Source organism: Bos indicus, chromosome 18 (genome assembly GCF_029378745.1).
Source record: "Bos indicus isolate NIAB-ARS_2022 breed Sahiwal x Tharparkar chromosome 18, NIAB-ARS_B.indTharparkar_mat_pri_1.0, whole genome shotgun sequence".
NCBI classification, from domain to species: domain Eukaryota; kingdom Metazoa; phylum Chordata; class Mammalia; order Artiodactyla; family Bovidae; genus Bos; species Bos indicus.
Genome location: NC_091777.1, coordinates 47,361,477 through 47,383,432, shown reverse-complemented (window position 1 = coordinate 47,383,432; position 21,956 = coordinate 47,361,477). Strand labels below are relative to the sequence as shown.

The 21,956-nt window shown below is 37.0% G+C and overlaps 1 protein-coding gene across 4 annotated transcripts in view; it reads right to left on the bottom strand.

The window, feature by feature from the left end:
- Nucleotides 1-246: 246 nt before the first annotated feature.
- ZNF146 (zinc finger protein 146) overlaps nt 247-21,956 on the bottom strand; it is a 69,944-nt gene continuing 48,234 nt past the window's right edge. The window contains exons 1-3 of one of the 4 annotated variants that reach the window (XM_019979143.2): nt 21,811-21,950; nt 14,097-14,318; nt 247-5,023 (exon numbers count right to left, since the gene is read on the bottom strand). In XM_019979143.2, coding sequence (XP_019834702.2) covers nt 3,377-4,255 — 879 coding nt within the window. In that variant the 5' untranslated portion in view covers nt 4,256-5,023; nt 14,097-14,318; nt 21,811-21,950 and the 3' untranslated portion in view covers nt 247-3,376. Of the gene's footprint in view, nt 5,024-14,096; nt 14,319-21,428; nt 21,665-21,810; nt 21,951-21,956 lie in introns of those variants that run through there. The other 3 variants (XM_019979148.2, XM_019979147.2, XM_070772122.1) reach the window with 3 other exon arrangements.

The window sequence follows — 21,956 nt, the reverse complement described above, 5'->3', positions numbered from 1 at the left end:
AGCTGTTCTGAAGATAAAATGGTTGACTGTAAGTTCATAGTGTCGTCTGCGGCAACCCCAGCATCACCTGGGAACTGGATGGAAATACAAATTCTAAGCCCCCATCAACCCAGATTTCCTGAATCAGGAACTCTGGAAATAGGACCCAGCAATAAGCCCTCATTAAGCCCAGTAAGAGATTCTAGTGTACACTGAAGTTTAAAATTTTACATGAAAACACTGTAAAAAATAGAGCTAAACACCAGGTTATGTTACTACTGCCTTGTATTACAAAATCATGTTTGCAGTTCACCAATGGTACACAGTACAATTACAAAGTGGGGTTTTTCATAAAATAGCTTGTGTTGGCCCAGTATTTTAAAACAGAACACCTTAAACATAAACTACCTATGCAGTATCTAAGCAAGAAAAGCATACATAGTATTGCTTAAACAGATATACTAAGGAATACCTCGAACAGAAGATGAAAAGTTACAACTGAAAATTAGAATACTTTATTTTGTTGGGTTTTGGGAAGAGATGTTTTATGGTGCCTCACATGGTTTGGGTATAACGGAACTTATTAATATGTATGTGGGCAATGTGAGATTAACCATAATTTATCTTATACATCTTGACTAACAATGATTCAGGTTCCCAACAAACTACTTTATTAGGATGGAGTAAGACAGACGTTCAGGTCATCTGCCTCCTGACATGTTAAATAAAATGACAACTGTGATTTTCAGATTCGACTTCCCTCTTTGGATCAACACTGCCAAGCTGGGTGGGAGTGGGGGAGACCCTAAGCCACAGTCACCAGATACACTAATGTATTCTCTGAGTTTTGTCTTAGCATCTCAGGCTTTATTTACTGACTCCAAAGCTGCAAGAAGAGCCGTGTTAAGACCTAAATGAAGCATGAGAGATTAAGAAAATGCCTTATGACTAAAATCTTTATGGGGAGTATTCTTCCTACTGTGATTGATTAGTAGAGACACTTTTGTTTTCTTTGACTGCACCCAATCCCCAACCAGGGATTGAACCCACATCCTTGACAGCGCTAAGTGCAGCGTCCTAATCACTGGGCCACTACTGAATCCCCTGGAGGCAGTTTTTAAACAGTGTACAAACAACTGGTTAATTCCTTAGTAAATTTAGTACGTAACAACACAGAAATACTGTGGATTTTCTTTCTTTTTTGCCATGCAGCATGCAAGATCTTAGTTCCCCGGACCAGGGATTGAATCCCAGACCAGGGATAGAACCTGTGCCCCCTGCATTGGGAGCATGGAGTATTCCCTGCACTGCGAGGGGAGTCCCTAAGAGCTTTCTAAAAAGCAGTTTTAAGTCAACCTCAAATGCTGTATTGCTGATGTTCACCATTCAAGAAAATCTTAAAACATTATTTATATCATTACATTGTGATGAGGGAATAAAAAGTACCTTCAGGAAGGACTGGTTTACACAATAGAATCCTGCCCAGAGTGTGAACCACTTTTTCCATACCCATCCCATCCTCTCCACCTTTGTAAAAGAAAACAGTAACTTGATGGGGAGAATCCCTTCACAATGTCTACCAAATCATCATGTTGTATGCTTCAAATATCTTACAATTTTGTCAGTTATACCTCAGAAGAGCTGGAAAAAAACAAAAACAAAAAAGGTGTGTTTGTCAGAGTAGGGGAAGAATGAAATAACCTGCAGATTAAGACTGAGATCCAAGTGTTGACATTTAATTCAAACTATGGATGTTCTGGGATGCTGAGTGGTTTTCTTTTTAAAAATGATATAATGAATAACTTTCTTGTTAACGCATATGCTGTTCTCACAGAAATGTACAAGACAGTAAAATGGTCATTCCAAAGTCAGTTTATCTGAAAATGACAAATTATATGAAGTCTATGTTAATCTTTAACTAAATGTTCTTAAAACTTCCTAAGCTCAAATGATATGTCACAAAATAGTGTCAAAAACATGAAGATATAAATAAATTAAAACATTTGGATTATACTGTCAGTTTTAATTTTAATAAAATAGATAATTTCCTACTACATAGAGAGCAAGTCCATCCACTCCTTGATAAAATTTTAGAAATATTTCCTATAAAAAGTTTAGTAGTTGATTGGGAATGAATCCGTTAGAACATGATGTCTATAGGTACAGTGTTCCCATCCTCACCCCCATTCTTACTAATTTTGAGAAAATTTAAAAATACAGAAAAGTACAAAAAATAAGACAAGATATCCATATACCACAATCCAGAATTAACCAGTATCTCAATATATTTTCTGCAGTCTTTTTTTTAAGAGAAATTGATGTTTATATATAAAACTGAAGTCTCCCTCTAACAGCCCCCTCCCCCACACGCATTCCCTTCCCTTCTCCACTCTTCACAGGCAACCATTATCAAGAGTTTGGTCTGTATACTTCCAACCCATTTCAAAAACACTTAAAAAACATACATACATATATGTATCCATTACCAATATATAGCACTGAAATTCTGTGAGGAAGTTTTAATTCAAATTTACAAAAATGTCATCGTATTATGTCATTCTGCAACTTTCTTTCCCCCTCAACATGACTTTTGAGATCTTTCTAATACATATAGATCTCATTTATTACACTTTACAGATATACAGTATTCCATCGTTAAGTATTTTCCATTTTGTTCCTGATGGGAATTTGTTCCCAATTAATGAGTACTACAAATCATGCCACAGTAAATAGTCTGGTACATACTTTCCTGAGCATACAGACTCAAGAGTAGAATTGCTAGATATTTTTCAATTTGCCATAAGGAATGTTTCCCATTCCCAAGGTCATAACCATTTTACTATATAGCTTTCTCATACTTCTGCTTTTAACCCAATCCCTTTATCTTTGTGTATAGTTCATGTTCTATCCCCCCACCCCACCCCCAACCTTGGAGAACAAATTACCTCCAAAGCACTTTTAAAAATAGTCCCATTAGCTTCTCAGCTCCTGATGCCTTTTCTATATTATAAATTCTAATAAATGCATAGGTTTTTGCAGAATCTCTTCTGTTCTGCTAAATCAATACCATAGAAGTCTCTTTCTAATGCTTATAGCTTTGTTTTTATTACACTGGTGAAGATCTCCAGATTCATGCAGATGGCAATCATAAAAATGTCCTCCACTCCCAATTTTAGTGGAAATGCATCTTAAGTTTTCAGTATTACCTTTGCAGTATGGTTTTTATTGGATACAGGACTTCAATCATACAAATGTCTTTCTCTTCAAGATGAATTCTCTGGTGTCCTTTAAGTTTTTAGCTTTTGCTTCCCTCATTTGTGATGCCTTCCTTCATTATTTCTGATGTGTTGTAAGGTGTAAATTCCTGATGAACACCTTTCATGATATCCACAGGGTTTTAATGGGTATGAATTTTCTGGTGTCTAATGTGGTGTGACTTCTGGCTGAAAGCTTTCCCACATTCACTACACTGATAAGGCTTCTTACCTGTGTGTATTCTCAAATGTAGAGCAAGGGTTGAGAACTGCGAGAAAGCTTTCCCACACTCATTACAACCATAGGGTTTCTCACCTGTATGGCTTCTCACATGTACAGTAAGAGATGAACTTTGAGAGAAGGCTTTTCCACATACATTGCATTCATACGGCTTATCACCTGAATGAATTCTCACATGTACAATAAGTGATGTTCGCTGAGAGAAGGCTTTTCCACATTCATTACATTCATAAGGTTTCTCTCCAGTGTGAATATTTTGATGTTTTATGAGGTACTTCTTCTGACCAAAAGCTGTTCCACATTCATTACACTTGAAGGGTTTCTCTCCAATATGAATTTTCTCATGCTCAGTAAGGTTTGACTTGCCACTGAAGGTTTTACCACACTCCTTACATATAAAGGGCTTCTCTCCTGTGTGAGTTCTCTGGTGTCTGATGAGGTTTGACTTCTGAATAAAAGCTTTCCCACAGTCCTTACACTCAAAAGGTTTTTCTCCAGTGTGAATTTTCTGATGGGTAAGAAGATTTTCCTTCTGGCTGAAGGATTTTCCACATTCGTTACATTCAAAAAGCTTCTCTCCAGTATGGGTATTCTGATGTTTAATGACATACTGCTTTTGGCTGAATGCTTTTCCACATTCATTACATTCAAAAGGTTTCTCTCTATTATGAAAATTCTCATGCTCAGTAAGAGTTGATTTGTGGCTGAAGATTTTCCCACATACCTTACAGGCAAAGGGGTTTTCCCCACTACAAATTCTCTGCTGACTGAGGTGTGACATCTGAATGGAAGCTTTCCCACATTCACAAGGTTTCTTTCTTGTATGAATTTTTTGATAAATGAAAATTTACTTTTAGCTGAAGGTATTTCCACATTTCTTACATGTGCTGGGCTTCTCTGTGTATGGCCTTTCGAATACAGAGTAAGAGATAAGGTTCAAGAGAAAACTTTATCATAATCAGTACATTCAGAGCTCTCTAACTCTAAATTTTCTAAAATATTCAGTGAAGATTTATAACCTTCACTGACTTCTCTCCAGTATGAATTTTCTTCTGCTCAATGAGATGTTATCTAGGTAAAGGCTTTTCAATATTCTTTAGAAGCACAGGATTTCTCTCCAGCCTGACTTCAACATTGAATGAGGTGCAACATACAAATGAAAGTTTTCCCACATTCAGTAAATTCATAGGTGTTCTCTCCAGTATGAATGCTCTGATATCATGTGGGATTCAAATTTTTAATGAAGGCATTTCCACACTGATTTTATACCCTTTTACAAAAAGGGTTATTATTACTACAAGGAGTAAGCTGTGGCAGATTTCCACACTATCTAAATTGATGATTCTTTCCTACACAACTAACTCTAAATTGTGTTTCAAACTCTAGGTTGAAAAAGTTGTTCCCTTAAAAGATAGTCTGATATCAGAGGAAGCACTTTTCCAATTTTCTTAGTCACTGCTTTTTTTCTGTCTGTACTTTATTGAAGCTGGATGCAACTTGTCTCCCAAGTCTTGTCAATCTATCCGTTCATCATCTTCTCAAGCTTCTTCTAAATAAAATGGAGTACAAAGAATCATCATTTAAAGCAGTCAATGTATATATAACATGCTTAGAACTGTGGCTGGCACATGGTAAGCAACCATAAATGTTAGCTTTATGTTATCATTATTTATGAATTTTCCCATTATTAGTAATGAAATTTCAGACTGTGCTTTGGGGGATGAACTAGCTCAAAGTACGAAAGAATCCTCATGATCAATGTCTTCAACTAAATTCTGAGATGGAAACCCTTGAATAGGACTCCTGGTTGAAAACTAAACATTCACATATGTATAAACAGCTCAGAAAACTCTTGAAAAATAACTTAATTTCATAATCCAGCAAATTGAATATAACAAAAAATGAGGGATTAAAAAATAGGATAAAAAGATAACCACATAAAATTGAGGTCTACCAGGGATTCTGAAAAAGGGAAAGGAAAAGCCAACTGCTTCCTTCTAAAACTCCATTCAAAGGACAAGAAAAGGGAAAATGGCACAGACTCACAAGAAAGAAGAATGACAGGCAACATCAATACACACAGGTATTAACAATTTTTTTTTTAATAACAAAGTACATAGAGGATTTGACAGAAGAGCTGAGGAAGTTCAAATAATATAAAGGCACTTGCAGAAGAGGACACTAATGTCAAGCAAGCAAACCTGTGTCACAAAATATCATAAAGACTCAGGAAATGAAGGGAAATTTTAAGCACCTCAAAAGAAGGAATAGTATTTGCTGTAAAAATAAAATGTTTAAGTTGCAGCTGGCCCCTTACTGTCAGTCATGAGGACAAAGGACCACTCCTTTCACAAAGTCAAAGTTACTCTTTGCAGGAATTTAATCACAGAAGCCTCAGTCTCAGGGACACTCAACAAATGAGATGACAGGTACTATATTGAAAGCAATGGGATGTATATGTAATATGGTGAGACTCCAGCTCCATTCTGTAGTCGATGCCCAAAGTGTTGGAAACTTTGAGCAGGATATGAAAGGACCCTTTTCTGGACAAACTAATAAAAGGCCAGTGAAAAACTTAAATAGGATGCCTCCCATCTAAGATGATACTTATTTGTGGTCATTTTTTTCTGGTGAAACAAAGGACCTGGCCACATCTGATCATGACAGTAAGACAGTATAACTCAGAAATAGACCCCCAAGTCCATGAGGCATTCTACACTCTACTCTTTATCCACTGACTAGAAGCACCCAGGAACAAAAGAGCTTACCTTTTAGTGAATCACTCTTAAACATGACTGTATAGCCAATACTCCACACACAGCAGAGGAACCCCACTAACATGAAAGATCAACATTGAAGGAAAGCAAGAAACTCTAAGGAAATAAAGGTAAGGCACAGCAAACAACAAAACCCCGAAACCAACTGCAGACAGTTATGAGAAGATATTTTATCAGTGAAACAGTAACAGCATTCTGGAAACAAGAAACAGAAAAAGGTCCCTCAGAAAGTAAGACTGGGACAATGGGGTGGGGTGAGAGGTAGGGTAAGGGAAATTGTATTATCATTCACCAATAACAGGGTCTCCACAGTGCAGAAGGATTGCACTGCTTCACTCTAGCAAACTCAGGCATGGCCAGGTGCCTTGTTTGGTCAATGACATATAAACACAGGTGACAACTGTCATTTCCTGATAGAAGTTATAAGAAGAAACATTGAAGGATAAACCAAAGTATAAAATAGCTGAGTAAAAGAAGTTCCAGAAAATAAAAAAGGGGAAACTAGAGGAAATATTCAAAGAACAAAAAAATGTCCTCTCCTCTAAGTCACGAATCTCCAGACGTCTTAAAAGGTGCACTTGGTACCCTGCACAATAAATAATAAAAGATGAATATCTAGACATATTACTGGGACATTTCAAAACAGCAAAGAGGCAAAAAATGCTTTCAAAAGAAAGAACATACATCATTCAAAGAAAAGAGAATAAAATTTCCCAACAGAAAGACATGAAGCTAGAATTCTGATTGAAAAAAATTTAAGCTTAGATTATCAACCTGAGACAGTCAAGTACAGGCATTTTTCAGTTATGCAAATGCCCAAAACGCACCTTTTCTCCCAGGATGCTATTAGAACATGTGTTCCACCAAAATTACTAGACAGAGATGGTAACAGATATAGAATCTAAAAATGAGGGGATGTACAAGGGGGTAAAAAATGAAGTAATTTCTATGTTAATGGTGATGAAAAGCTACAAGGTAAGAGATGACTATCAGGTCAGAGTACAGCCTGGTCTCCACTGAAGTAAGAGGACAAGAATTCTAGACTTATTGTCTCCAAAGGGAAAAATGGAGATTTCCCAACGCATGTAACAATGTGGAAACTAGTATTGAGAGGGCTTTGAACTATTCTGAATAGGAAATTTGTGCTTTAGTATAGGAAAATCAAGCAAACAAAAAGCTTGGTGAATATCAAATCCATGAAAAGCAAAAACTATAAAGAATATTAATTTTATACATATACACACATACTTCTGTTGTACACAAGAGGATGACAGTTGTCTCAAGGGAAAGCACTTGGGCAAACAAATTAAGTTGTGAGCTAAACCTAGCCACTTTACTCATGAAGCACCATTTTTTACTTTATTTCATGCTGCACCATTAATTTGCTTTAAACAAATTAATAAATGCCTTACAAACTGTGGTTATTAGGACTTGGGCATTGTTTGGCACGAACTTTCTTCAGACAAAAAAGTAAGAGAATCATCTCAAAGAAAATAATTGATAGTATATGCTGCCAATGATAGAATTCAAGTTCTCGAACAAAAGTAAAAATTAGGATTTTGGAAAACCTGTTTCCTCCACCATGTGATTGAAACTTCCAAAGACTTTTCTAATGAGACTGGTAATGTTAACAAAATATGGTGTTTTGATATTGTATGAGTTATGTCAACATTTGTGTGTTCAGTCGTGTCTGACTCTTTGCAACCCCATGGACTGTAGCCCACCAGACTCCTCTGTCCATGGAATTTTCCAGGCAAGCATACGGGAACAAGTTGCCATTTCCTTCTCAGGTATCTTCCTGACCCAGGGATTGAACCGGCGGTCTCTTGTGTCTCCTGCATTGGCAAGCAGGTTCTTTACCAGCTGAGCCACCCAGGAAGGCCCTTATATCAACATTTGAAAGAGCTGCAGTTCAGCTGGCCAGAGCATGATGGGTTTCCCTGGTGGCTCAGAGGGTAAAGTATCTGCCTGCAATGTGGGACACCTGAGTTCGATCCCTGGGTTGGGGTGATCCCCTGGAGGAGGGCATGGCAGCCCACTCCAGTATTCTTGCCTGAAGAATCCCCATGGACAGAGGAGCCTGGTGGGCTACAGTCCATGGGATCACAAAGAGTCAGACACAACTGAGCAACTAAGCACATAATGCATGATGTTACAAAATCACGCATGGGTCAGAAATCCATTCAAAGTTTTAAGATAAATAGATATTGTGTAAGAGAACAGAAAAACCTGTTATAATTTCAAATCTCACATTGTGGCTAATCTTGAAAAAATTACCACTTGTAAAGTGTTAGTATAGTACCGAAGAATATTCACAATTATCTGAAAAGGCTATTAAAACACTGCTCCACAAACATGCAAAACAATGCCACTCTTCTCACTAAACTTTTTTATTTTGGAAAACTGTTACTTAAGAATTGTAATTTATAAGTTTATATGTAATGAAATTATTTGAGTTTTTTAAATTAATAAATGTTTTCGAAAGTTTCTCAATTTTACATTAAATAGACATCATAAAAGTCCACATAATAAACCAAAGCCCTTTGGAGGCCCTCAAGTTTTAGGACTGACTATAAATGTTACTGCTCATGGGTAATGGGTTACATTCTGTGATGAGGAAAATGTGATAATGGTGATGATTACACAACTTTGTGAATATACTACAAAACACTGAACTGTATATTCCCAAAAGGGTAGACTTTATGTTATCTGAATTACATCTCAATAAAGCTGTTTTTTTAATTAAAAAAAAAATGTGAAGCATTCCTAAGACCAAAAAGTTTTAAGAACTGATGCCCAAAACATTTCTCATTATTCATTCAACAAATACCTTCTTCTACCTTCTTCTTACTGTGAGTCTGGCACAGTTCTAAGCTCCAAGGATAAAAAGCATTGAACAAAACTGACAAAACTTTCTGCACCCATCAAGTTTACATTCTAGTGGACAGAAAAAAAAAATAAAAGAGAAGGTTTGTTAACAAGTTTTAACTGCTATGGGAAAAAATTGGAGAATGGATAAAGAGTTATAGTTTCAGATAGAACAGCTTCTGAGAAGGTTAAGATTCATGACCTGAAGGAAGAAAGAAAGTGATCCTTACAGATGTGTGGAGGAAGAGCATTCTAAGTAATGGTTAGGTTCAGAAGCCCTGAGAAAAAGCCTACCAAGCATGTTAGGTATGCAATCAATGAGTCACAATTAGGCATATTACGTTCCTTATGTCCCTTGGTTTAACCCAACCCCTTCCTATATCTTAGGCTTCTTATAATCTATAGAACCTCCTGGAAGCAGCTCCAGTAACAGGCTCCTAAAGACTTCTCCAATCTTGTCTTGTACTCCTAAACATCTTTCCCTTAACTTCTATTCACAATCACACTTCACTTTTCTTAAGTGTTTCATATGAAGTATTTTTAAATCCAAATTTCTACATAGCTAAGTCAATATACTATAATCTGAGATGCTGGATTGCAGTAATGGCTGTACTCCTTTTTTCTTTGGATGGCTGACAGTTAAGTATTTTTTAAATACAGGGGGCAAAAAAAAAAAAAACAAGAGACATTACTTTGTCAACAAAGGTCTGTGTAGTCAAGGCTATGGTTTTTCCAGTAGTCATGTATGGATATGAGAGCTGGACTATAAGGAAGACTGAGCGCCGAGGAATTGATGCTTTTGAACTGTGGTGTTGGAGAAGACTCTTGAGAATCCCTTGCACTGCAAGGAGATCCAACCAGTCCATCCTAAAAGAGATCAGCCCTGGGTGTTCACTGTTAGGACTGATGTTGAAGCTGAAGCTCCAATACTTTGGCCACCTGATATGAAGAGCTGACTCATTTGAAAAGACCCTGATGCTGGGAAAGATTGAAGGTTGGAGGAGAAGGGGACGACAGACGATGAGATGGTTGGACGGCATCACCGACTCAGTGGACATGGGTTTGGGTAAACTCCAGGAATTGGTGATGGACAGGGAGGCCTGGCGTGCTGTGGTTCATGGGGTCACAAAGAGTGGGACACAACTGAGCGACTGAAGTGAACTGAAGGTATGATAATAATATTTTTGTTATGTGGGCCCCCCCAACATAACATTATTTTTAGAAAATGCAAACTTCATTAGTTAGGAGTTATATGTCATGCTGTTTCAATGCACACAATACTCATGCACTAGGAAACAGATGCATCAAACACGGAAAAATACATATTACTGGATCTATGTGGTGGATATACAGTAGATCAATGTATTCTTCTTTCAATGTTTTTACTGTTTGAAGATGTTAAGAACAGATCTAAAAAAAAATCCTTCTACAATAATTCAGATTATTTAACAAGTTATTGCACATGTAATCAAAATTTCAGACAGAAAAAATAAAATATTGGCCTTTCTTTCAACAGGTCCATATGATAGATTCCACACATAAAAGTAAAAAACAGGTTAAGATGTTTACTGAGGACTTGTGAATTTCTGTCCAAAATGTGAAGTAGGATGGACAATAATATGGTAGATCAATAAAAGAGGAATTAAGTAACAGGTTTAAATAATCAAGAACTGAAAAGGTAGGGAATTTCATAATCAAAGGCCAAGATTCAAATAACTTTATAGAGAGAAGGAAATATGTTCACATTACACTCACAGGGTTAATATGTCCTCTCCTGTATCTTTTAAAAGGTTTGATTGACCATGTCATAATGACCAAGAGAAAGGAAATGATCTAGACCTAATTTGATGTGACATCTGGACCTGAAATAATGAGCTGAAATCTCTGTCTAACACAATGAAAATGAAGTCACAATTGGATAATTGTTTATCCCGTAAATAGGTAAAATTATGGTGGGCAAGACAGAAAGGCTGGAGGTGCAAAAATAAACACAGATATTTATAGAAAGCTTGGGACTTGGGGTGGCTCAGATGGTAAAGTGTCTGCCTACAATGGGGGAGACCTGGGTTCAATACCTGGGTTGGGAAGATCCCCTGGAGAAGGAAATGGCAACCCACTCCAGTACTCTTGCGTGGAAAATCCCATGGATGGAGAAGCCTGGTAGGCTACAGTCCCTGAGGTTGCAAAGAGTCGACACAAAACTGAGCGACTTCACTTTACTTTCCTTTTACTTCTAACTTCAGAATGAATGAGTCATTTCTGAGAATTAATTTATAAAAGGAAAGAGGAAAAGCAGAATGCCGAGTTCCAGAAGACATGTCCAATAAGAAGATAGAGCGAAGGGGGAGAAAAAAGCAAAAGATGGGGAAACACTTAGATACAGCAACAAAAGCACCCATAAAGCTGAATCTGGAAAGAACTCCTAGAAGGGTGACTCAAACATATCATAAGTAGATCCTTTCCTCTAAAATGGTAAAATAAAGACATGTTGGGATTTCCCTGATGGTCCAGTGGTTAGGACTCTGCCCTCTCGCTGCCAAGGGCCCAGGGTCAATCCCTGGCTGGGGAACTAAGGTCCCATAAGCCTCAAGGTACAGCCAAAGAAGCCAAAAAGACATCTCTGCTCACTTTCTGTCTGAGAAGGAGAAAGATAAAGACTAAAAGGAAAAACTGCATTGTTGGTAAAAGTAGTAAATAGCTATAATTCTAATGTCCTACTAGGAAGAATATGAGTAGGCAGCTGTCACTGCTATTTTTAAGAAGAGCTCTTATGCACAACACTCTCCAAAAACAAACGGCACAGTCTCAGGGGGTCACATCACCACCTCCTAGTTTCTAACAACAGAATCTAGGAATGCAGGCTGGATGCAGGACACTTGGGACACAACGGCATCTCTGAGTGGTAAGAAAAGTAGAAATGAGCAAGAAGTGCAGACACTGCCACTGATGAAAGCAGCTTGTCAGTATAGTAAAACATAAGTCTTCTCAACTTTCTAGGTTCCCTAAATTCCTGACTTTCCAGCTCCCTAGATTCCTGACTGCCTACCTGAATATGCACTTAGATGATGGATCAGTAGACAGGACACAATTAACAAGTCCATAAGAAAATGCTTGATCGGTCTCCCAAAATTCCTGAAGTCTTCTTGTATCATCCTTGTCTAGTTAAGTCATCAGTAACTTCTCTTTCTCTCATATCCAACATCAAATCAGTCAATCTTTCAACTATTCCTTTAAACCATCTTAAAAATCTGACCACTTGTAACTAAGTATAACTATTACCTAGATCACTGCAGTAGTGATCACTCACATTAATCTCCTAGCCTTGGCCCCCTATACCATATTTTCTTTATAGCAGCTCAAATTTAATTCTGATCTTTTCACTCCTCACCTCAAAAAGCTTTGATGGCCTCTCAAATCACTCAGAATAAAGGCCAAAGTCTATGATTTGGCCTGTTACCTAACCAAACCCTTTGTCACTCTGCCCAAGCCCACAGCCCTCATCACTATTTCTGTAAGAGGAAGCTCCAGCCTCAGAGTTTTTAAGACTTTTTGTTCCTTTTGGCTGAATGCTCTTCCACCAAATACTGCATACCACACTCTCATACTCTTAAATGTTACTCTCTTAATGAGACCTTTCCCTGACTAACTTATTTAAAATTATAACCTCCAACTGGCCCTCACTATGCCAGTTTTCCTTGCTTTATTCTTCTTCATAGGACTCACCACCATCTGATAGAATACATTTTTTACCTATTTACTCATAGTCTTTCTTCCCCAATTAGAATGTAGACCTCAAGAGGGAGGAATTTTTGGCTGCTTGATTCACTAACATTTCCCTAGTACCTGAAATGGTGCTAAACACAAATCATGCAGGAAATACTTACTGAATATATCAATATACCATGTTGGTAGATATGTAAATTGGTTTATTTCTTTTCAGAACAATGTGCCTATTTCTATCAAATCTATAAATAAACTTAACTTTGACCCAGCATTTCTACTTGGAGTCAATTAGGATGTAACTGTATCTGCACATCTCTGCAAAGCAATATAAACAAGTATATTCACTTGCATCTTCACTCACACAAGTCTGGAAACAACCTAAATGCCCATTAGAGGCAGGTTAAATGAATTAAGTGTTGATGGAGAAAAGAAAACTATGTACACAGTAGAATACATACCATCATTTAAATGAAAAGACTGAGTGCTTATATATATTTGTACCACAGATACATTAATACATGCTTGTTTATTCACAGACTACCTCAAGAAGAATCCATGTGAAACTCTTAAGTGATTACAGCTTTGAAAAAGAACTACAGGACCAAAGGTCAGATGTTTTCACTGATGTTCAAAAATTTTTTACAAATTCATGTATTATATTAAATATAAATACAGACTCATCCATCCATTCATCTATACACACACACACAGCAAAAAAGCAGAACTGATTTCTACAGCAAAAACTTCTGAAAAGAGGTACATTAGGGCAGAAGGGAAGGAGGCAGTTTATTGATATAGTAATGGGGAAAATGGATAAGAAGACAACAAGAAGTGTGATTACAGATGTAAAATATGATGCTGAAGCATTTAACCACTGAAAAAATGAGAGAAATTGGTAAGTAATAAAAAGGAAACTAAATATCAGACAATATGTAAACCTAACATATTAAAAGACAACGCACAAGGAAAGGCGCTTACACACACCAGGAGGTATGAGACTGAGGGTATCATGGAAGACAGAACAATCACAGAGAGGCAGAGGGAATGAAGTGTGAAGGGCTGACATGCAGAATAAAAATAAGGGCACCTGGCCCTCTAGAATCTGATTAAAGGGACAGACTACTGAAAGAAAAAACGATGACTAGAAATGTCCTTCAGGTTTCTAAAGACTTACTCTAAGACTAGGGCTGGTAACGAAGCTTTTCAGAAGTGCTGACTGAACAACTGTGATGTGCCTGGTTGTGATGCACTCACCTGAACAAACTTCCTTTCCACTTCTTTCTCCACCATCCAGAGTTTGTCTTCGTGCTTCAACAGAGGATCACATCCAGCCTGATCAGTTCACAACCTGCTACTGGGGAAATGACACAGCACTAAAATGTTAATGCTGGAGCCAAAGTTCTCTCCTAGAACTCGGCTGAGCCCTGGGGCCTCCCGGCCTTCTGAAGGATGAGGACGGTGCACAAGGAAATGACCCTGCGAAAAAGAATAAAGTAATAACTTTTTGCCTTAAGAGATTAAAGCACATACAACTATATAAGCAAAGGTACTATCTGGATCCAGAATTTCAAAGCCATTAAACTCATTAAACCATTTAAGGCTCTACACACCCAGAAATGGAGAAAGAGAGGGGGAATTTATTTTGAGAATTTGACTTACATAGGAAAAGCTGTTCACATCTTACATGACTGGCTGCTACTGTTCTCTAGCACCACACTTCTATGTAGGTTCCTAAGTATGATTTTAACTGTGACCCTGACTCTTGGATGAAATTTAATATTCATTATCTAGAACAACATATGCCTATCACAACTAAGTCACATAAATAAAGTTGTTCTTGACAGTATTTAGGAACAAAAACTGAAAAAGTGTTCCTGGATTCCTAATATTTGATTGCAATATACTCTAAATGAAACTATATATTAAAAAGGTCCTATAAATATGCTCACCCACACATTCAAAACAACAACAAAAAAAGTTATGAACATTATTGGGACAATAGACAAAATCTGAATACAGACTTTGAATTAATAGTATTAATATTATAGTTTCTGATTTTGATTACTGTACCATGATGATGCATAAGAATGTCCTTGTTCTTAGAAAATTTATGCTGAAGTATTTATAAAGGGAGCAGTATACAACTTAGTCTCAAATAGTACAAAAAAACCTACACATTTCTGGAGAATTAGAGAAGGAAAAAATAAGGCAATTTAAAAAGTAAACGGTGAATGTGGGTAAAGTGTATATGGGACTTCTCTGTACACTGCACTCTTCTCTAGAAAGGGTACATGCAACTTCCCTATAAAGTTGAAATTATTAAAAAAAAAAAAAAAGCAAAATCCTAAAAAATACAAGTTACTACTTATACACTCTATCTACTATGCATGGTGAAAAAGCACAGTCACCAACTTGTACTGGGGTATGGCAGATGGAAGGCTCAGAGCCTGACTTAAATAGTAATGTACACAGAGATAAACATGAGAGTGTGGGTTGCCTAGAAACAACCTGCAAGAAGAAGGAGATCAAGTTTGATCTCCTGGACATTCAGAGTGTCAGGTTTCTAAGGAACATGCAGGCAAATATATCCATTAGGCAACTGCATACATAAACGGGGAGCTCAGAACAGCCTAGAATGGAAATGGCAATCTGTCAGCTGTCAGACTATAACTGCTGCTGAAGACAAGTGAAATGTTATGCAATTGTTTATAGAGAACATACACAGTATGTGAATGGTCAAGGACAGAATCCTAGGAACACCAATGGTCAAGGAGACAGGCAACATTTCACAGGAGCAAGGTAACTGCTTAGTTTCAATGTTTTAAGTACTTTTCCTTAAAACCATACAAAATATTAAGCAAAATGGGTTAATGGGAAGAGGGGAGTAAGGGGCAAGCAGCTAGCCCATACATTACACCTGTAGTGAAAGTAGTAGGGAGAATTTAACTCTTAAATTATATGTCAGTGTGGCCCCAAAACCTAAAATAGCAGATGTGGTACAGGAAGGAAAATAGTGTGTGACAGTGTAGCAAGAAAGACTAAGATAATGGTGAGAGTTCCTTAAGGTAGCAGACTTCAGAAAGATTCATTCTCAGAATGAGGAATTCACCCTGAGTGAGAACTGTGGTAATCAACAAGGCTCATGACAAAAAAAAAAAAACCCAAACTCCATGTTATCTTTACCAAAGGAAAACCCACATAGGGGGCGTAAAGAGTAAGTTGCAAAAAAAGCCTATGAAGAACTGGGAATGCTGAGGGAGATTCTAAGGACTTAGGGAGTTCAGAAATCCACAGCTAATATTTCCTTACAGAATGAGTCTTACTCTACGACGTAATCAATGAGAGTAAAACCTAGATTAAACCGAAAAAGACTGAAGGGGAAGCAGAACAGACTTAAAAAGCACTTGGGAGTGGGGTGACCCCAGATTCAGAAACCTCTAAAAGTAAATGCATCATCCTGGAAGGCAACTACTATGAAGATTTATAGGAAACAGAAAGATAGAGGTCGGCCTCAACCAAGTTAGGGTCAACACGCGGGAGCCTTCTGCTTTTAAACACTAGAAGAGGCAGGAGAGCTTTGAAGCCCAGAAGGCTACTATGTTTCCTTCCTGGTACTTGTCTAGGAAAATCTACCTCCTACAAACATGGCAAATACTTTGTGCCTATACAAGGATGCTTTAAGAAAAACAGTGGCAACCAACAGCAGAATTTTCCAACAATTAAACTCACCTGAAAATTACTGCCACAAGTACATAAAAAAAAGAAACACAATGTAACAAAATTATTTTTTGAAAAAGACAAAAACTTTAAGCAAACAAAAGCTATAAAAAGAACCCAAAAGATAAATGGAGAAAGTGAGTTACAAAATGGTCACCCAAAAGGAGGAAATGGAAAAACAGAATATGAATGGGTATCTTATTTTTGTTCTGTTTGATGTTTTAAAGACTGTAGTTATCAGAGTTTAGAGATTTTTATTTCCTTGATTAATGTGATCTTTCCTGGTTGTTGTATATGAGGCATGGCAGTGGTCTCAGTTTTAAACTCTTTATTTCTACTCACACCTCCAGAGATCCAGGCAGGAGTGGTAATATTTACACATATAGGTCATCATAATCTACATCTGACCACAAAAGCCAGCATCTTATCTAATACAAAAACATTGAGGGCATTTCTATTAATTTCTAAATAAACATAAGGATGCTCAACGTCTCATTTTTAAATGTAATTATAAACAATAATAGATTAAGCAGGGAATAAAATTAACTTATAGAAACCAACAAGCTTTACATTATATACCACAACAAAGACTCCATTCATAACAGCAATAGATAAAGGACCTAGAAATAAATTTAGTAAAAAGTGTCTAAAATTTATATGAATAAAATGTTAAGACACTCTAAAAGACCCGAAAGGAAACTAGCATATATACAACGCACAACATGTACACGGAAAGGACTATTCAACACTATAGTCCCTTTCCCTAAAATTCTTTTACAAAATTTAATGCAATATCAATTAGCTTTTTCCTAGAACTAGAAAGCTGATTCTAAAGTTTACATAGAAAAATAAATGAGAATAGTTAAGAAACTGAAAAAGATAAGCAATAACAGACCAACTATAATAGATACTAAAATCATAAAGCTCACACACTAAAAAGATAAATATGGGTACACGAATACAGACTGGAAGATGGGTGAGAATATCAAGTCCAGAAATAGACCAAATCCATGAAAATTGAGTACATGATCAAAATAAAGAATCTTAAGAGAGTAGAGTTAAAGGTCTTTTAATATTAATGGTGCTGGAAGTACTGGGTAGCCTACTGGAAAAAAATATAAACCTGGATGCATACCTAAATATCATATGCTAGGCTATGAAAACTCATAAAAATTATAACCTTGTAAGGATTTGAAAGTAAAGATGAAACCGGGAGTGAGAAAGGCTTTCTATGACCATAAATGAAAAGACCAATTAACTAACATCATTTTAACTAACTGATAAATCTAAAAACAAAAACTTCCTGATTCCACATGATTTTTAAAAAGAAACTACCACTGAACAATATCAAAACACAAATTTAAAACGTGAAAAAAACCTGCAACTCATCTCACAGAGGGCTAACCTTTCTAATGTAATTTAACAGTTCCTAAAAGGAAGAGGCACTCTACAGTAAACGAGGAAAAGGATACGGACAGTTCCCATACAAGTACATGTGGCCTTGAAAGGTACTCAACCACACCCATAATAGAGATGTAAATTAAACCTACATTTAGATATCAATTTTCACTCATACTTTTGGCAAAAAATAAAACATTCAACACTACACTCTGATGCTAAGGTTCTAGGAAGAGAACTGTTCTTGTAGATAGCTAAAAAGAAATTAAAGTACTTAGCCCTATGTGCAACTCCACTTGCAGCAATCTACTTTAGATATAATCAAGGGCCTTCCCAAGTGGCGCTAGTGGTAAAGAATCCTCCTGCCAACACAGGAGAACCTTCCCTAAGTACAAAATGACACAGGTGAAAAATTACTCATCACTGCAAGAAATTAGTAACAGCAAAAGATTACGAATAACCCAAATGTCCAACAGCAGAATCAACTACAGTACACACACACACAAGGCAGTTAAAAATCATGTATATGATTAAGAAAGGTATCTCCAGGATATATTGTGAAGTGACGAAAGAGAGGAATGTACAGAATGCATCTTTTACATAAGGATGGAGGACAGGAGGGAAGAATAAATATACACGAATGGCCCAACAAATACAAAATCTACTTGAAAGATAAACAATAAAAAAGAAACTATATTTAACTGGGACAGAGATGAATGTGATGGGGAGGAGAGCAAAATGACATCTCTCTATGAGATATAGTTTTTGTTGAAATGCATTATCTACTTTTTTATATAATCAAATTAATTTCTTAAAAAGCAGTCCCTAAACTGGAAACAAATTGAAATACAAGAACTCAACTGTGCATTAACTTGGTAATTAACATAATTCCTCAAAACAAAGATTTATTTCAAATGACTTTAAAACAGAGAACTTTGACTCTACATCTTTAGTGTACTCAGTGGAAGGGCAAAAATAGCTACAAAGAAAATTTTCACAGGATACAGTACGTTTATGGTTACTACACTACCAACATTATTATTTTGAAACTGCAGAATAAAGCAAATAAGCCCACACTTGTATTAACCTATTCCAAATTTTTTTACCATAAAATACAATTAGGAGCCATTGAGGTAAAAATCCTGAAACATTTAAACTGAATTAGAAATACTACTATGAACTCACGATTTTTAAAAATGGGTTTATTCATTCTGTCTATGAAATGGCCTTGAAACAATGTTACCTCTGCAGCAATGAGAGCATCTAGCATCCAGATCTTGGTCTCCAATACCATTCTCCAGTAAAAGGAACCAGAGCTCCTTGGAGAAATGGCCAATTCCAAGTTTGGGAGAGAAGGTACAAGGTGGGCCTGAAGTGGAAAACGCTTTCAAAGTTAAATGGTGGCAAGTTAAAATGAGACAGGAGTTAGCAAGAAGGAAGGCCCACTGAATAAAATTGTGATACTATGACTATCAGAAAGAAAACTAGCTATAAGAGCACAACTTTAAAATGATTAAGGAAGAAAAAAACAGGATAAATTTGATACAATTTAAGGTAGCAGTCAAATAAATGTAAAAGTAATGAAAAAACTAGAAAATTATCACTTTGCAAGCCTGAAGAAATTACTGCTGATTCAGCTAAAGGATTATTTATTGGGGTTAAAACCATTCATTAAATGATCGACAAGGAATGAGCAAATTATGAAACCCCAAAGATTACATTTTGGTCATGAAGGAGAAAATACAATCACTTGTGGCGGATCAATCATGTATTTCTCTCCTGTTATTATGTATGCAATTTGAAGATCACCTCCAATGTAGTCTGACCCAAAATAACTCACAATTAGGATGTGTAAAAAATACCACCAGAAGCTCTGACTTAACCACGAAACCATGAGAAAATAACCATCATGGAAATCAAAGAACAAAATCTCATAAATGAGGCAGGGATGAGTTGCTAAAGATGAGTGTAACCTGAACAAAGAATTCTAACTTCCTCATTCCAGTTATAAAAGGAAATGTCAAAAAAAAAAAAGGCTTAAACACAGCAATTTAAAAAGAGTATCTGCATATCTGAATCTTTCAGGAATCTGAATCAGAAATTTTTACCAGAAACAGTAAGAATAACTGTACTATTTCTGAGGAATTTTTTCTCCCTTTCTGTATTTTTAAATTGTTATTTTATATTGGAGTATAGTTGGATTATCAATGACATGTTAGTTAAAGGTGAACAGCAAAGAAATTCAGTTATACCCATAAAACTAGCCATTCTTTTTCAAATTCAATCTCCTACTGATGGACATGAATTGTTCCTAATCTTTTCCTATGTGAAACACTGTGCCTGTATCACCTCATGTAAATTCAGGTACGTGTATAGAATTAATTTCCATCTGTAAAATAACTAGGTCAAAAAGAAAAGTAGTTATTATATATACTGCTGAATTGCCCTTCATAGGCCTGCTTCCTTCTAATACCAATACTATTTTAATTTCTGAGGATATACAATGTTATACCATCAGGGGAACTCCCTGTTGGTCCAGCAGTTAGGACTCTGAGCTTTCACTGCCCAGGGTGTGGGTTCAATCCACACCCTGGCTGGGGAACTAACATCCTACAAACTCAGCAGTGTCGCCAAAAAAAAGTAAAATGTTACTGTTGGGTTCCCACACCCCAACTGCTTTTCTTTTTGAGTTTTACTGGCTATTCTAGCTTGTCTATTTTTCCATATTAAGTCCAGAATCAGCCTAATCTAGGTCCCCCCCCAAAAAAATTTGGGGATACTTTTATTGGGATAACATGAAAAACACTATTTTTGTTCCTATCTTACATTACGCCCTTCAGCAGTATTTTAAAGTTCTTTTCCGGTAGTTCTGCATACTTCTTAAGCTTCTTCCTCAATTTTTAAAAAACTGTTGTTGTAAATAATTATTTTCCTCTATCATATCTTCTAACTGGCAGTGGTTTGTCTATCTGAAGGCTACTGATGTGTAGGTATTGATTTGGTACCCAATTATTTGAAATACAAGAAGGATAACTGTAGGAGATTCCTCAGAAAAAGTACCTTTGTTACTTCACAAAATCCATAACCCGGGAAAACGCATTTAGCAGCCAGGATACCTAACTGGTCCAGATTCATGGATAAACATTGCAGGAATTAGTTTTTTCAAAGAACGAGGATAACAGTGCCGAATCTAGAACCTCAAACCCTTGACTCCCCAGTTCTCGGCTCCTGCGCAATAGGACACTGCTTCTAAAAACGGAACGCTGATATTTACTCTAAGACTTAACAGCAGTCCTATTAAAGGACCCCAAAGATCAGGACATTGGAGACCATTTGAAGCAGGCTCCTCCTAACAAAACTATCCTTTGAAATCTTCTTGTTTAAAACACACACACACACACAGTGATTTGCCTTCTACCCAATTAAAAGAAAAAGCACTTTTATACCAAAACCCATTTTAAAATTATTTACCACTTAGCTTTTATAGACCTTCAATCTTCAAGTAAATAAGATGTTCCAGAAAGATGGCACCGTTAATCATCAGCACTTTCGACAAGGGAAGTGCCGCTCGGATGTTATTCTCTCAGTGCTGGTCTCCTACATCTCTGAGAAGCAGCCATACAATCCCGTACCCACAGTTTCTCCCTCAACACTCTCAAACATCCGGTCAAATTTGCGGTCAAACTCAGGGTCACGCATCGCTCGAACCCTCCCCAGAGGCCCCCACCCCCACCCTACATGTAGGCCAGCAGCTCTTAAACCCACTCCACACTCTCGCCCAGCACCCCAATAGATCCGGAATCCTTTCCTTCAACCTCCCCAACCCCATCGGCCCAAGACGCCCACATCCCACCTCCTATTTTCGCGCCACGTGGACCCAGGGGCCGGACTGACCCGCGGACAAAGACCAAAATGTCCACTCGGTGCGCTGCGCCTGCGCACTCCGAGGGCGAGTGAGCACTCCCAGAAGTCTTCACGACGCGGCCCGCACGGTCACGG